This window comes from Pistacia vera, unplaced genomic scaffold, assembly GCF_008641045.1.
Source record: "Pistacia vera cultivar Batoury unplaced genomic scaffold, PisVer_v2 Contig93, whole genome shotgun sequence".
Taxonomy (NCBI): Eukaryota; Viridiplantae; Streptophyta; class Magnoliopsida; order Sapindales; family Anacardiaceae; genus Pistacia; species Pistacia vera.
In genome coordinates, this window is record NW_022196812.1 from 1,535,810 (window position 1) to 1,553,607 (window position 17,798).

A 17,798-nucleotide genomic window follows, 5' to 3' on the forward strand; every position below is an offset into this window, starting at 1 on the left:
TCACTTTTTCTTTCTTCAATCCAGAACTGTTCCCCAGGCCCCAACACTTTAATGGAGGACCATCTGGTTTGTTTAGAAAAATACAAAGGCAGTATTATTGGAGATAAATAAAGAAAAAACGAAATTATTCTTGTAAACTTTGATTATCATGGAAGAAATGAACCGATGCAAATTAAGAAAGCAACTTTGATTGTCAAGGAAGAAATGAATTTCACGCAAAATACTATAATTAGAAGTTTCTAAGAGTTGAGTCAGAAGTAACCAAAGAAGAAGAAGTAAGAACAATAACAGAAAAAAGGCAATCTGCCATTGCATTTCATTACATAAAAGTTATAATAAGAACTTTCTTCCATCTGACTCATAGAATCAACGTAAAATAGAGAACATTTCCAATACAATTTCACCCTGGGGAAGTTTTTGCTTTTTCAAGAATAAAATTAATGATTAAATTGTTTCAATGAGTTGGCTTTAGCCTTTTTACAAATAGCTTAAACCCGAGGGAGTACTCTTCGTCCCGAACCGCCAATGGATCCCACTCAACATTCCATTGATTTAGTTAAAAGTAATGGAGACGAATTTACTGAGGTGAAGCAAGATGAGTCCAGCGAACAAACTGCTGAATCGCAGAGACTGAACCAACTAATTCATTATTCATTTACTAAAAGATCGTTTACTTCCTTAGCCTTTCTTTAAAATTACTAAATAAGACATCATTACATTCAAAACAAGAAGCATAAAAAATATTGAAAATATAAATTAAAGGATGTTTTTGGAAGTAGGTGGAGTTTATAAAGACATTTTACATATACTAAAACAATTTAATGGGGTAAACTTAGAAATGGAGTCTTGAAAGATAAAATGTGGGGGGCCAATAGCATCACTCTATAAAATATTGCTAATTTAGCTCAAAGAAATTAATTCAATATAATATATCACTATAATTCATAGTATCTAACAATTTTATAGTTGAACTCGGTTGTGTTTTTTATTACTACTTTGATTCACACAAAAAGAGTCTCTACAAAGGAAAAGCAAAAAGAGATGCAATAGACTAAATTCATTCTTGATATGCTAATTTCTTTTGAAAATTTTAGGTGCCATATATGTTGTTTGATAAGATCCGCTAAGTACTGGGGACAGTTTTTAAACTGATCGAGCCACAATACTTTCACTAAACCTCTGGGGCCAAAATGTATATAAACTCGTTTTTTTTTTTTTTTTTTTTTTTTTTTTTTTTTTTTTTTCAAATGCTAGATTCAGGAAAAATATTGAATAAGGAGTCTTTGAATCGACTTACAATTAAACATATATTTGTTTGTCCTGTCAGTGTTACAAGAAATTCTTCGTCCTTTCACTAAATTATCCCTTTTTAATTGGGTAATACATGCACAAACTTTTCAAAAACAGCTCATTCATACAAAATGATATGGCCACTTTGTATGTTTGACAACATCATCTACTTTTATTATTTAATTTTTCTCTAATTCAAAATCATCCAATTACATTTAAAAACATTGGATTGTATGAATGAGTTATATGAAAGTTTGTATATGTGTTGATGATTCCTTTAATTTCCTCTGGCCTACAATGAGCTGGCGTGATGTATAGATTTCTAATTTAATTCCGTTCATTCTATTTATTTTGAGCTCCCTCCCTAGTGGCTGTCACATTAATTTTCCTTTTGAGAAATTTCAGACTGAAGTGATGGATCCTTTTCAACCCGTCATTAACTTAGATAGCAGAAAGGGAGACGAAATCACTGAGATGAAGCAAGGTGATCCCGTGGAGCGAACTGCAAAGTTGCAAAGCGATAAGGTTGAGGTATCTGAACTCATAAGGTAATTATGTTAAAAACAATAGTACAATACTGATATAATATGATTTTCTCGCCATATTATATTTTTTTTGTTGGATTCTAATAATTTTGCTGGCATGATTTTATCGAAGGTACGTCTTTAAATAAATTAATCATTAGTGTGCTTCAACCTTGCAGTGACTTGGTTAACAGAAAAATAGACGGAATCACTGAGATGAATAACAATGCTGAAGAATGTAAGTTAAAGAGCCTGAGAAAATTCACATAATAAATTGTATTTCTACCTTGCATATGCTTTACAATTCTCATTAATATGTACATATAAATTTGAAATAACAGCTGAGAAAACGAGTCAGGAGAACGAGGACCATATTCTGTATCGGCCGCTATTGCAGGCTATACAAAATAATGACTGGAAAGGTGTGGATGATTTCGTCAGAGACGATCCCAAGGTCTTGGCCGCCATGATTAAAATACATATAGAGTGGACCCTTTTCCACGTAATTACTCGAAATTTACATACCCCCAACTAGGCTTTTGGAGCGCCTTGCACAAAAGGTCGATCCAGAATTATTAGAAGAGTTAAAAGATTGCAGAGGCCAGTCGCTTATGTTTCGTGCGGCTAAAGATGGCAATAGAAAAGCTGCAGAAGTGTTTGTGCTTAGGAACTCGAACTTGCCAGACATAACGGACAACAATCATTATCTTCCCATTCATCTAGCAGCCACGAGTGGCCACAAGGAAACGGTTCAATATCTATTTCGAGTGACGAGAAGTCGATTGGATGATGATAATGGTGTTCGACTGCTTTGCGACCTTATCAATTCTGGTCTCTATGGTAAGTGCAATATTTGATTCCAGTGAAGGCAATCAAAACAAACACAGTTTTTTTAAGTATTTTTAGTCTTATTTTCTCCATTAGGGCTCTACTTTCATACAACCATATATTTCCCTACGTGCTCTGATTTTCGTCCCTATTCCTTTAACAGGTATAGCTTTAGATTTGTTAAAGCGCTATCCAGAGTTAGCTCGAAAATCAAACAAGGACAGAGGAGTTATTTTATCAATGTTGGTTAACAGGCCTGTGGCATTTGAAAGTGGGAGTCGTTTTGGATATTGGAAACGCTTAATCTACAAGTGTGCGTGCCAACATACTTTTTATATACACACATGCTTTCACGTTATGCATATCTTGAAGTCTAGCTAATATAACATCTCTAATATGATATATAATTTGGTCCAAGAGTATTGCCTCATACAAGTTCTTTTTGTAGTTTTTAATCGAGAAGATCATAAAGGATCTGTTTAAATATGAGTCCTCTATGTTGTACTTCATATTGGAAATTGGGTCCACTTTATCATTAATTGTATATTCTAAGACCCACTTTATCATTAACTGTATTCGATGTTTGTGTAGTGATTCCTGTGCAAGAAGAACGAATTCCTCACCCTAGAAGTGTAGAAGGAGACATGGAGAACCCCTCCCATCAAAGATCGCAAGAGTTAACAAAGTCAACAAATTTGGAATTTCTTCGACGACACTCTATTGCTTTTGGTTTGTAAACCTCTTATATAATCTAATTCAATCTAATGATTGAAAGAAGGACATTATAAATGTATGTAACTTGCCTTTTGCTGCTTATATGATTATATCACAGGTGCTTGTATCACAGGCACTTTGCACCAAAAGTTACATATTATCCTCTGGAATGCACTCGTGCAGCGAGGTAAGAATTCAATTATTCTTTTAAAACGAGTACTTCAAAGAAAATCATTCCTTAATTTCTTGAGTTCAATTGAATGCAGTACCAATTATCAAGTGCATACGTGATGCAAAGCTAATGCATATACAAACAATTGAAATAGTTCAAATAATGTGTCATGAGGGAATTTGTTGGAGTGACAAACAATTCAAAGAGTCATTATGTACCCCATATCTTAAAGCTGCACAATTGGGGATTTACGAGATCGTCCATGAGATTCTGAAGGCCTATTTTTATTCATTTGCTTGTGTTGACAGAAATGGTCACGGTATATTTGAGCTTGCAGTCCTAAATCGCCAAGAAAAGGTTTTTAGTTTGGTAAAGAAAATGAACTTATATTTATGGGGTTGGAAATCAGCGAATACGGAAAGTAAATATAACATTTTGCATCTAGTTGCAAGGTCAGCATCTTCAAGTGAAATCTCCGGTGCAGCACTGCAAATGCAGAGAGAATTACAGTGGTATAAGGTGATACATTTTCTATAGCATATAACCATGCAATTGCTAGTAATTTAAAATGATCGACCCATTTTTTTTTTTTTTTTTTTTTTGGAATTTCTTCTCTATAAATGTCTTATCCTATGTAGTCTTTGGATAATGTCCAAATTTTTCATTAAGGAAAAGACTTATATATGATTTTTTCTTCTGCCTTCAGCCAATGACTTTTGATTTTGATCAGGCGGTGGAAAGTTATGTCCATCCATCCCTTCAAGAACAGCAAGATATGTTCCATAGAACTCCTAGACAAGTGTTTACCAAAGAACACAAGGAATTAGTAGAAAAAGGTGAAAAATGGATGAAGACCACTGCTAAATCATGCACATTTGTAGCTGTTCTCATAATCACAGTCGTCTTTGCCGCAGCTTTCACTGTACCAGGCGGCAACAACCCTTTCGGGATACCAATTTTCTTGCATCAACCATCTTTCTTAGTGTTTGCAGTATCAGATGCCTTTGCACTCTTTTCTTCCACTGCTTCACTACTTATGTTCTTGGGCATCCTCACTTCACGTTATTCAGAAGAGGATTTTCTGGAGTCCTTGCCGAAGAAATTGATTATTGGCCTCATAACGTTGTTTTTTTCTATAGCAAGCATGATGGTAGCATTTGGTGCAACTGTTTACATATTCCTTTCTCATCCATGGAAATGGACCATCATTCCAATTTCCCTCCTTGGATGTGTTCCAGTGACCCTGTTTGGCTTGCTGCAGTTTCCTACGTTGCTTGAAATATATTCATCCACTTATAGATCTAGTATTCTTCAACCAAATAAGGAGTGAAACTTCTTTCTAAAAGCTACACAAATTGTCACCGTGCTTTAACCAAATGAAAGATGTACCTTCTTGTGATGTGCCCGACAATTCCAGAAGGGATTTGAGAGTTACAGTATAAATAGCATTTTTTTTTTTTTTTTTTTTAATTCAAAGGTCCTATAACTTAGATGTCAAAAATAAGAGGTACTACTGTTGACAGATGAAAATATTACGCAGAAAAAATATTTGTAAGTGCTGAAGAAATTAAATAAATTGGTTCTGCAGAGCGACAAACAGAGATTTTGTAATTGTATCTACAGATTTCTTATTTCTGAATTTTCTTGAATTACAATGCAAAGAGAATTCTAGATATCCTAGAGAACGTCAATATATCTTATGGAATTAATCATGTTGGGGGAATACTAAAAGACTTCTACATAAAAAATTAAATGACATTTCTATACAATCACAAAATTCCAATAAATGAAATTGAGAGAAGGCACAAGAAAATGGAACTGTTATATTATTATTAACGTCTGTTCTCCTTTCCTTTTTGTCTTTGCTCTTTTTTATGTGGTCCATTTTGTAGAGAAAAATTCCCAGTTACATGAATTCTCTACAGTTCTTTTCGGTTTCTGAAAAAGAGTATTGCAGCTTTGATTGTTAACTAAGAAACGAACCTATGGAGATACAAACTGATCCAACATTGTTTAGCTTGCAAATTTGTTAATAAAAAGATGGAGAGAGAATTTTTTGAAATCAAATGGGAATAATTATGCATATTCATGAAAGCTTAACCAAGAGATGCAATTAGCATCTCATTTTAATCTTATGTTTAAGTATTACAGCTTGAATTGCTAACTTGGAAATTGCAAAAGAAAAAAAGAAAAGAAGGGCAGAGAGAAGCCACTGCAGAAACAGAGAAAATACTGCATCATCACAGCTCCAAGAACAATAAAAAACTCCTAAAGTTTCATGTCAAGGGGAAGCTGTTGCTTTGCATGCAACAACTCAAAGGCCTCTATAAATACTGCATCATCACAGCATATGTTTATTAGTTTATCCCCCTTGTAAACATTTTTTTTTTCTTCCCCTTTAGGGAATGATACCAACTTACCAAGAGAAGAAATCACTTTCATGGAGCAAATTAAAAGTTGGCTGACAAAGCCAAAAAGGTGATTTTGATGGTAAGAGTTTCAACAATCACTGCCAATTAGAGGACGAAATCGCTTACACAATCACTCTCTGAAGAGAGAAAGTAAGTTAAATACGTGCATTGATGATAGTATATTTCAGTATTAATTATATACGTATAATCTTTTAAATTCTTGTCCTGATTCAACAACTAATGGTATTAATTTGTGCCTTACATACTTTTTCTCATGTGTGCATACGTAGTCAACCAAATTAGTGAGGAGAATGAATATCATGTTCGGTACTGGAAACTATACAAGGCTATACAAAAAAAAAATAACTGGAAAGGTGTAGAAGAATTCATAAACCGAAATGCCAGTGGCTTGACAGCCAAGATTAAAGTATATGAGTTGGACACAGTTTTTCACATAACTAGTCGAAAGTTAGGTACCCCATTTTGGCTTATAAAGAGGCTTGTATCAAGTGTCCCTGCAAAAACACTAGAACAGTTGACAGATGAGGATGGCGAATCAGCTTTATTCATGGCTGATTTATACGGCAATAAAATGGCTGCAGAAGCCTTTGTGGGTAGTGACAATTTTTTGCCTAACATTCGGAACAGGGCCGGTTTACTTCCAATTCACACAGCAGCTGCATATGGCCACAAGGAGATAATTCAATATCTATTCAAAGTGACAACTGCTCCCTTGGATGACCAGTATGGCATTCCACTGCTTAAAAATTTGATCAGTTCTGGTCACTATGGTAAGTACAATTCATATAGTTTATATAATGGGCATTTTAATCACTTTTCTAATTAAATAGTTACATAACATTCAATTTTCAACTCCACTTACAGGTACAGCTTTTGATTTATTGAAGAAATATCCAAACTTAGTCCTTGGAAAAGAGGACAGAGGGAGCGTTTTAGGATTGCTGGCTAATAATCCACTGGCATTTGAAAGTGGTTGTCAGTTACGCTATTGGCGAAGTTTAATCTATAACTGTACGTTACTCTTTATCGTCTCCTTTCATTTATTGATCTTTTAGTGTCTGTCTATTATAATTGAGGAAGTCATGAAATGATTTTGCAGGGATGCCTGTGCAAGAAGAACAGATCCATTACCTTATAAGTGTGCTTGGAGATGTGGAGAATCAAATATTTGAGAGATCAACTAAGTCAAACGAAGTCACTTCTTTTAAATTATTTATTAACTTATGATTCTATTAATTAAAAGCTGCAGTTTGTACATCAATCTAGGTAAATATTAAACGTATTTAACTATTTGTAGCTAATTAGAATGAGCTCTTTGAAAGACATATTCTTTTGTTGACTTGAGAGTTGAATGACAGTTCCAGGCATCAAATACATCAATGATACAAAGTTAATGCACATGCAAACCGTTGAAATTGTTAGATTGATGTGTCATGAGGGAACTATTTGGAGTACTAAAGAAGCCTTGAAGTCATAGAGAATCCCAATTCTCACAGCGGCAGGACTGGGGATTTGCGAGATTTTGCGTGTAATTCTGAACGCCTATTACCATTCTTACTGCTTTTGGAACGAAAATGGGCATGCTATCTTTCATCTTGCAATAATACATCACCAAGAAAAAAGTTTTAAGTCTCCTAAATAAGTTCGACTTACTTTTATGGGAGTGGAAAGCAGCCACCAAGGGAGAAAAAACTGAAAACTTACTGCATTTAACTAGAAGGTTGGAACATTCAAGTCAAGTCCCTGGAGCAGCATTGCATATGCAGAGAGAACTACAATGGTTTAAGGTGAATACATTTAACTAACATGCAGTGCTTCAAATCAAGAATGACCATGATTTACAGCTATTTATACTTATGTTGTTGTTGTTTCATGCTCAGGCTGTGAAAAGTTATGCCCATCCATCCCTTGAAGAACAACCAAATGAATTCAATAAAACTCCTAAAGAAGTTTTCACTGAAGAACACGAGAAGTCAGTTAAAGGGGGTGAAAAATGGATGAAGGAGACTGCTTCTTCATGCATTGTTGCACTCATAATCACCGTAGTGTTTGCTGCGGCTTTCACTTTACCAGGTGCCAATACGGATGATGGGATCCCCTAAATTTTTGTCTATCTTTCAAAACCTTTATCACATTTGATGTGCTTGCACTCTTTTCAAGCAGCGCTTTGTTGTTGATGTTCTTGGGCATCGTCGCTTCATGTTATTCAGAAGAGGATTTTCTGGAGTACTTGCCAAACAATTTTGTTATTGGCCACATCACTTTACTCCTCTGTTGTATGCATGATGGTAGCCTTTGGTGCAGCCATGTGCATAACTCTCGCTCATATATGGATACCACTTTTGTTGCCAATTGCCCTCGTTGGTTGCCTCACAATGATCTTATTTTCAAGACTGCAGTTTCCTCTTTTGATTGAAATGTTCTTATCCACTTATGGAACTACCTGTTTTGACCAATACAGTAACTCTCGTAACTGATGAAGAAGTGTGTTAGTTTAAGTAAGCAAAGTTTGTTAAGAACTTTCTGTTATTTTCAGTTCCTCTTTTATCACCTGATGATTAGGAGATTTCACCTGGATTGCCAACATTGCTTTGGCTATATAAACCAGAATTGTAGTCTTGAATACTTAATGAAAAACTTGTTTTCTTTGTTGCAGTTTCCTCTATTGGTTGAAATTTGGATAAGACCAAGCAATAAACTTCGTGTTAACATCTTTTATTTTGCTAACATCTAGTTTTTTGTGCTGTCCAACTTGTATTGCAGAGAATTGGCAGTCTGATTGTTGCAATAATATGATGATTTGTACATGATTAACAGATAATGGTATTTATATATTAACAAAAACAGAGAGCTAATCATGGTTTTGTAACTGCCCTTAGTCTTTTCCATTTCTTATTCTTTGTCTTCAGTAGCTAAATATGGTTTTGTAACAGCAGATGAAATATTATGCAGAAAATTGTTTCTAATTTGCATAATAAACTGATACTACAGAGCCAAAAAACAGAGTTTGTGTGATTCTGTCTGCAAGTTTTTTATTCTGGATTTTATGGAATTACTTAGACTGATATCGTCAAATTGTTTTATTAAAAGCAAAGATAACTATAAATATGCTATGGAATTAACCGCAGGGAAAATACCAAAAGACTTCTTCACAGACAAGTGAAGTTCCGAATTCTGCATAATTAAGATACTTCAGAAGTGCACTAATTTCCTATAATAGAAATTTTGTATAGGGGAGGGCTAGCGGCTAGCGGGTTTAGCTCTTTGAAGATAGAATATAATTATATATCTAATTCCTTATAACAAAGATAAATTAAATTGGCAGAAAACATAAATATTTAGCCAGACTTTATTTTTACTTTTGTTTTTCATGTAATCTCTTTATAAATGAATTGTTTTTTTATTTTATTTTTATGTTTTCCATTTTGCCTGGAGATGTTCCTTGTTATCTGAATTCCCAACACTTCCTAGTTTTAGAAGAAGAGAATTTCAACTTTGATTGCTAGTTAAGAAATGAACCGATGCCAAAACAAAAAATTGGTACATGAATATTTTGTTTGCAAACCGAAAAAATGGTACAAATTCATGAAAGCGTATCTTAACCCACATATGCAATTGGCATCACATTTTAGTAATTGAACTTGTTATTGTTTTACTAATATTTAGGTCTGGGTCAGATTAGATTCGAGTAAGTCCAAATGGGATAAAGTTTTCTATTATATGATATAATAGTGAGGAAGCAAGGGTTACAAAAAAAATAGAGAGTGAGCTGCCGTCATTAAGATTGTAATTGCTACAATGTTCTAAAACTTAATACAAAATCTCTATTTGAATGTTGGATGTAATTCCTTAACTGGAACGAATCAGGATAAATCAAGTGTTTTGTTTACTTTTCTGTTTATTTTATTGCGTGTATTTGGCTGTGGTTTCAACACAATTGGCATCACATTTTAATCTTATCTTAAAGCATTAAAGCTTAAAGATATTACATATTTTCGAACACTAGACATTGATTTGTAAAAGCAAAAGCAAAATGAGGGCGAAAGCAAAGCCGTAGAGATAAAGAACAAAGTAAAAACAAAGAACAATATCATAAAAGTGAAAAGAACATCCCTTGTTTTCACTCAAAGAACAATAAAAAATTCCAAAAGTTTCATTTCGAGGGGAACTGGGGAAGGTATTGCTTTGCAACAACTCAAATTATTGATCACATTTCTTAATTAATGCCGGGGGAGGCCTCAATAAATACAGATTATAACATATGTATGTTTATTAATTTCTCCTTAAAGATCGACTCTTAAAACTTGTTTTCTCCTTAAATTTCTTTCCTTGGCTTTCAAATCTTGGAAATTGTCACTATATTTTCAACATTTGGAAGGATACAAAGAGAGGGAAGAAAAAATAAATTGCATGGAGCAAAATGTCAGTGATAAAGGTGAACCGCTGGAGCCTGTTCAACCTAACAGCTTTATCAGAAATGAAGAGTCCAGTAGTAGGAGTCATAACCTCCAAAGATAGAAAGTAAGTTAAATTCTGATGGTATCATTTAATTACTTACAGTATTTGTGTCTTACAAACTTTCTCGTGTGTAATTTCTTCTTAGACCCAAACATTACTTAAATTTATTGGATATGGGCATATTTTAGTTAATGAACAAGGTTGATTGAAACAAAGAACCCATCGCTAATAGTATTTATGTCTAATTTACTTTGTCATATGTTGATGTGGGCATATAATTTGCAATTAATAGTGAACCCAATAAATGAGGATCATGTTCAGTATTGGAAATTATGCAAGGCTGTACAACAAAATGATTGGAAGGGTGTAGAAGATTTCATAACCCAAAATCCCAATGCCTTGACCGCCATTATTAGAATTTATACACCGTATACCGTTTTTCACATAATAACTCGAAAGTTAGTTACTCCCTCTTGGCTTATCGAGAAGCTCGTATCGATGGTGAGACCGGCGTTGAACTGCTTAAATCTTTTATCAGTTCTGGTCTCTATAGTAAGTGTCATTGCCATATATATTCCGTATTAGTTAAGATAACATTCAATTGTCAACGTAAACTCTGAAAGCATTTGTCAATAATTATGTTACCTCAACTCCATTTACAGGTTCAGCTTTTGATTTATTGAAGAAATATCCAAACTTAGTAACCTAACATGGAGGACAGAGGAAGTATACTAGAAGAGCTAGCTTATAAGCCACTGGCATTTGAAAGTGGGAGTCGGTTTGGTATTGGCTACGTTTAATCTATCATTGTATATATGCTCTCGTAGCTACTTTCTTATGAATCTATCACTAGACAGTATGTCAAAATTAACATCGCTTGCATGTTTTTGCAGGGAATACTGTGCAGGAAGAACATTTCATTATCCTAAAACTGCGCTTGGAGACACAGAGTCAAATTGAGACTTTTAAAGTTCAAAAAATTCACTTATTTTGGATCTATTAGTCGACAAATCTCTACTATATCTGGTTTGTGGATCACCTCCCATATCTATTTATTTAATGATCCATCTTTTAAATCTATTACTTATAATACTAATTAAAAGATGCTATTTAATTTGTTTTATATCTAGCTCCTTGTGCCAAAGTTTCACATTATGCTGTGGAATGCCCTCATTAATATAGGTATCCAACTATTTCTAATTAGAATATACTTTAAAGACATATTTCTTCTGCTGACTTAAGTTGAATTACATTCCGGGCATCAAATACATAAGTGATATAAAGTTATGCACATTCAAACCCTTGAAATAGTTAGAATGAGTGCCATGAGGGAGTTATATGGATTAATGCTGAAGCCTCGAAGCCATGTGCTACTCCAATTTTAACAGCCACAGATTCGGGATTCGCGAGATTGTACGTGAAATTTTCAATGCCTATTTCTATTCTTAATTTTTGTGAAGATGAACAACAGATTATTTCATCTCGCAATTTTACATCCCCAGACAAAGTTTTTAGTCTATAAATGAAATGGACTTATTTATATAGGAGTGGAAAGCAGCAATCGAGAATGAAAAAACTGACAACATATTGCATTTAACTGGAAGGTTGGTACTCAAGTCGAGTCTCTGGTGCAGCACTACACATGCAGAGAGAGTTCAATGGCTTAAGTGGATAATCTTTTGTGTATAGCTAGCATCTAACCATGCAATATAATAAAAGTTTGATAATACTTTTTTTTAATAATTTCTTTAATATGGAATGTCAAAACGACTATTTTCTGGAATTTCTTGATCTTTATAGCCCTTTTTTGATCGTGTATCAAAGGTTGTCAACCCAAAAGAATGTTCTACTTTCATTTACTATAGAAAAAATAATACATGTAGCTTCTACAGGCTTATAAATTTTTAACTTCAAAACAGAAGTTTCATAAAGATTGCAGGTCTGTAGGGTTTTATAGAAATTTAAAGTTTTTCTTGTTTTTTTTTTTTTTTTCTGAATAATTACATGTTATTTCATGTTCAGGCTGTGGAAAGTTTTGTCCATTCATCCTTTCAAGATCAAAAAAATTCATTCAATAAAACTCCTGAGAACTGTTTACAGAAGAACACAAGGATTTAGTTAAAGAAGGTGAAAAATGGATGAAGGGTACTGCTTCATCATGCACTCTGTAGCAGCACTGATAATCACAGTAGTGTTTGCAGCAGCTTTTACTCTACCAGGGGGCATCAATAATGACAGCTACCCAATTCTTCTGCACGAAATACCTTTCATAGTCTTGTCTGCTATATCAGATAGCTGCACTTTTTTCTTCTACCGCATCAATGCTAATGTTCTTGGGAATCCTCACCTCACGTTACTCAGAAGATGATTTTTTGGAGTCATCGCCAAAGAAGTTAATGGTTGGCCTTATGACCTTGTTCTTTTCAATTGCAAGCATGATGGTAGCGTTTGGTGCAACATATTACATAGTTCTTTCAAACCCATGGAAATGGGTTATCATTCCAATTGCCTCACTTGTTGTCTCCCAATAATGTTATTTGCAATTTTGCATGGTTCAGTTTCCTTTCTTGGTCGATATATTTATATCCACTTATAGGCCTACTATTCGCTTCAACCGCAATCAAGCAATTGAGGATGTATGACCATGTAATTATATCTCAGGAGCTAAAAAAAGGTCTTTCTTGTCTAACTATATATCATTATCAGTTTCAATTTCTTCTTATATTTATGTAAATACACATTAATTTGATAGATATTATAAACTGATAGAAACGTTGACTGAAAGCAGAACAAAACCAGAGCACCACATTACAACCAAACAGAGCAGCCTAGTCCTTTAGCTAGAATTTTAAATTTATGGTTTAAATTTATACCTCATCTTTGCATAAAGCAGTATTGGTTTCAAATTTATTCATTTAAGCAATTATTTGACTTTATCTTTGAAAATTAATATAACAAAAACCAGAAATCGTTGGAAAATGAGCTTTTAGATCCAGACTAATTAGGAGATTGAGAAGAGAAGTGTTTTGAAGACAAGATTACTATTGCTTCTCAAATTTGGCTTGTACAGAATGGTTGGGTATCACCCCTTTTTATAGCGCTCAAGGGCCTAGTTAGTAAATCACAATAAATGCAAATTATATGCCCGCTGTAAATTCGCTTTATCATTTGCAAATTTCCATATGTATTCAACACATCTGTATCATTTGCGAACTATATGCCTTAGACGTTTTATTGGCAAATTATTCTCGTATCTAATTAATCTCAAATTTTTACAAACATATATTTCACCATTCGTCATATCATGCCCATAAAATTCTGTACCTTTTTTTTCATACCCGTATCTACTAATTAGGGTGAGTTTTTGTTATAGACTATAATTTGAATCTTGGTTGTATTATTTATTTATTTTTATTGTTTGGAGCTCTAGTTTAACTTTGAATTTAGGTTTTGTTATGTGTTTGATTTGAGACAATGACTGAATCTTGGCTATATATTGTGTTAAGTTTGGAGACTATATTTGAATCTCAGTTATATATTGCGTTGTATTATTAGACCTAATGGTTATTGGTTAATTGAATACTTTGCATTTAAATGCTATATTGATTTTAACTAGGTGGTCCATGAAAAGTGCTAAAACCAGGATTGATATTATTGTATTTTTCAAAACATATTGTTGACAATGTACCTTATTAAACCCGCATATACCCATACCGTATTTTTTCGCATCAGAATTTTTGGCCGAATTTTTACAACCTTAATTTTTGGCCATTTGTCGTTATCATACCTATAAAATTCTGTATCTTTTTTTTTGCTGTACTCGTATTTACTAACTAGGCTCAAGGGAGTCTTCTACACTCCAACTCCTAACTACCACATACCTTAATAAATTTATCTATCATATCTATAATTAATAGCTACCTCACAACTTTCTAATAAATGAGATATTTTTACAAGATATTTCTAGTCACAAGGCCTATTATTTAGGCTAAATACTGGGTCAAATATGGGCTTTACATTGGGCTTCGAAAGAATATTAAGCTAACATTTATATGGGTCGAAGTGATAAACCCAAATAGTCTTGGCCGAATAAGTTTAATGTTCAACATAAATGGCTTTGGATGATCTTAGGATATAGAATAAATGGACATCAAACTAATAAATCTAATACTATTTAAATTCGATGTGACTCATCCAGTTTAGGAATTGGATATAAACCACTGACTTCAAGCCGAAGTTCATAATCTTCAGAAGATTTAATCAAGACTTCTTTATTTTCACGTGATATTGGTGTTCCACCAGAAGTTTGATCTTCACAAAAACTGATCCTTACTTAAATTCGGTTTGAAGTTGAAGTTTTCCCTTTTTCTCCTCTTTGTAAGAACGAAAGAGATGATCCTTATCCGGGTAATATATATATATATATCGAAACGAATTTTATCCACCAAAAGCCCTAGGGAGAAGCGTATGGAGTACATGCAGGTAGAAAAATAGCATAAATCATCAAAAGATAAAACATAGAGAATAATTATGGATAAAGTACAAATAGCACTATGTTTTTGGTTATTTCATTCTTTAACTATCTTTTCCCTTTTTCTTTTTCTTTTTCTTTTTGGTTTCTTCAATTTGTAGGGACGAGTTCCTGATATCCGAATTCCATTTGTCTAACAGATCCCCCACACTGACTGTTTGTAAAAAAGAAAATTGCAACTTTGATTGTGACAGAAGCAATGAACCGATCAAACCATTAAGAAGAAATTCATTAGTTCATTAATTAATGAAATAGTATATCGCTATGGTTCTGGAAATCTGAAAGGAAAATGAAAGGCAAATTTGAGAAAAAGGAATTATATATGAAATTGATGAAAGGCTTCATGGCTGCATATATATATGTATATATCGTTGGGCAAAAGCTCACCAATTAGAACAATACTATAATTGAATTAGCAAATAAGAGGGAAAAAAGAACAAAAGAATTTGATTGTTGAGCTGTGTAGATTAATCTACTGAAAAGCTACAGAGTTAAAGAAACTCAAAATCTTTTACAACAAGGTCTATTAAATATTGTAAAAATGGCTCTTTAAGTACTGATTTAACAGAAATCATTAGTTTGTCCTTGACACCTATTGAAACTTGTCTTCCCCTTGGTTTTGTTCCTCCGTTTCTGAATCTTGGACTTTGATTGTTGCAATACAAGAGAGAAATCACTTACATGGAGCAAACAGTCAGCAATGAAAAAAGTCCACGGTGAAGCTGAACCCGTAGCAGCAGTCATGGCCCTCCGAGGGAGAAGGTAAGTTAAATACATACAAACACACACACGCGCGCACCACACACAGAGGATCAAGGATTGACCAAGTAAGTGTATAATGCAGTTGAGCACGCACGCACACACCACACAACACACACACACACCACATATATATATATGACTTAGGGGTCTGGACAATCTTCCACGTATCTCAATCAATCTTTCGAAGCCGGAACTATCGACTGGGCATACACACACACATATATATGGGGGTCCGGGTCAGTTTACGCGTATCTCATTATTCTCCCGAGACCTTGGAACTGCTAGCGGAGTAGGAGTCTCAATGACCACCCCTTTAGTGTCAGGAGGATTTACTTAGAAGCTTATGAATCTTTTTTTGTTCTTTTACTATATATATATAGAAGTCGATTGCTTCTAAAACCCTATAATCTTTGGAAAACAGGAAACAACGACTTTTGAACTTTATCTGTGATACACTGATAGTATTTTAGTATTAGCATCCTTAAATTCTTATACTCATTCAATAACTAATAGTTTTTGTGTCTAACAATTCACAATTAACAGTTAATCCATCGAGGGCGACATTGAGGATCATGTTCGTTGCTGGAAACTATTCAAGGCTATACGGCAAATGATTGGAAAGGTGTGGCAGATTCTAACGCCTAAATCCGGCTGCCTTGACCGAACCGATTAAAGTATTTGAGATGGAAACGGTTTTCCACGAATCAGTCGAGAGTTAGTGCCCCCTCTTGGCTTATCAAGAAGCTCGTATCAGGTGTCCCTCCACACACTAGAACAGTTGACAGATAAAGACAACGAATCGGCCTTATTCATGGCTTCTATATACGGCAATAGAAAGGCTGCAGAAGCCTTTTGAAGTGGAATTATCATTTGCCAAACAGAGGAACCGCTCTGGTTTCTTCCAATTCACACAGCAGCAAAATATGGCCACAAGGAGATAATTCAATATTTACTAAGTGACAGAGGACTCCTTAATGACGTCAATGGCGTTCAACTCTTATAGATTTAATCACGTCTGGTCACTATGGTAAATAGTAAATACTATCCTTATAGATTTCAAAATAGGCTTTACTAACACCAATATTTGTCAACTACATTACAGGTGCAGCTTTTGATTTATTGAAGAAATATCCAGACTTAGTTTCTAAAACAGAGGACAGAGGAAGCGTTTTAGAAGCGCTAGCTAATAAGCCACTGGCATTTGCAAGTGGTAGTCAGTTGGGATATTTGCAGCAGTTAGTCTATCATTGTACGTTACTCTCTATCTCTCTTTATTCTTTTATCTTTAGTTTTTATTATTAATTGAGGAATTTCAGAAGTGCTGGCTAATAAGCTTTTGCATCACTTTGCAGGTATTCCTGTGCAAGAAGAACACATATATTCCCAGGAAGCGTGGTTAGAGATGTAGAAAATCAATATGAGAATTCTAAGAGATTCTCTTTTTTTGGATGTATCCGTCGACATATCTTTCCTGCATTTGGTTTGTGATCACCTCCCATCTAATTTATTGTATTAGTTGAAATAATAAATTTCCTTTTCATTCTATTAACTTCGATTCTAATTAGAAACTGTATTTTTTTTTTTTTTTTTTTTGGTTATATCACAGCTGTTGTGTGCATGAAATTACACCTATGCTTTGGCATGCCATTATGACTCTAGGTAAATATTAAGCATTCAACTATTTCTAATTAGAATGAGCACTTTAAAGGACATATTCTTTTGTTGATTACAGTTCTAGGAATCAACTCATCCGTGAACAAGTTAATGCACAAGCAAACCGTTGAAATTGTTAGATTGATGTGTCATGAGGGATATTTGGAGTACTGATGAAGCCTTGAAGTCATTAAGAGTCCCAATTCTTACAGCCACAAGATTGGTATCTACGAGATTGTTCGTGAAATTCTGGACGCCTATTACTATTCTTACTGCTTTGGGAACGAAAGGGTCATGCTTATTTCACCTTGCAATAATACATCGCCAAGACAAAGTCTTTAGTCTCCAATAAATATTGGACTTATTTTATGGGAGTGGAAAGCACCAGCAAGGGTGAAAATACTGACAACATATTGCATTTAACTAGGAAGGTT

General features: G+C 34.1%; 1 protein-coding gene across 1 annotated transcript; it reads left to right on the forward strand.

Annotated features, from left to right (window-relative positions):
- Positions 1-3,814: 3,814 nt before the first annotated feature.
- On the forward strand, positions 3,815-5,012 carry LOC116120233 (ankyrin repeat-containing protein NPR4-like). Its single transcript, XM_031406176.1, has 2 exons — positions 3,815-4,047; positions 4,259-5,012. The coding sequence occupies exons 1-2, from the start codon at positions 3,907-3,909 to the stop codon at positions 4,856-4,858; spliced, it is 741 nt and encodes a 246-aa protein (XP_031262036.1). The 5' UTR covers positions 3,815-3,906; the 3' UTR covers positions 4,859-5,012.
- Positions 5,013-17,798: the final 12,786 nt, after the last annotated feature.

Coding starts and splice junctions, on each gene's coding strand:
- LOC116120233 (XM_031406176.1), top strand. CDS start 3,907: ATGAACTTATATTTATGGGGTTGGAAATCAGCGAATACGGAAAGTAAA. Junction 4,048..4,258: donor GAGAATTACAGTGGTATAAG/GTGATACATTTT, acceptor GATTTTGATCAG/GCGGTGGAAAGTTATGTCCA.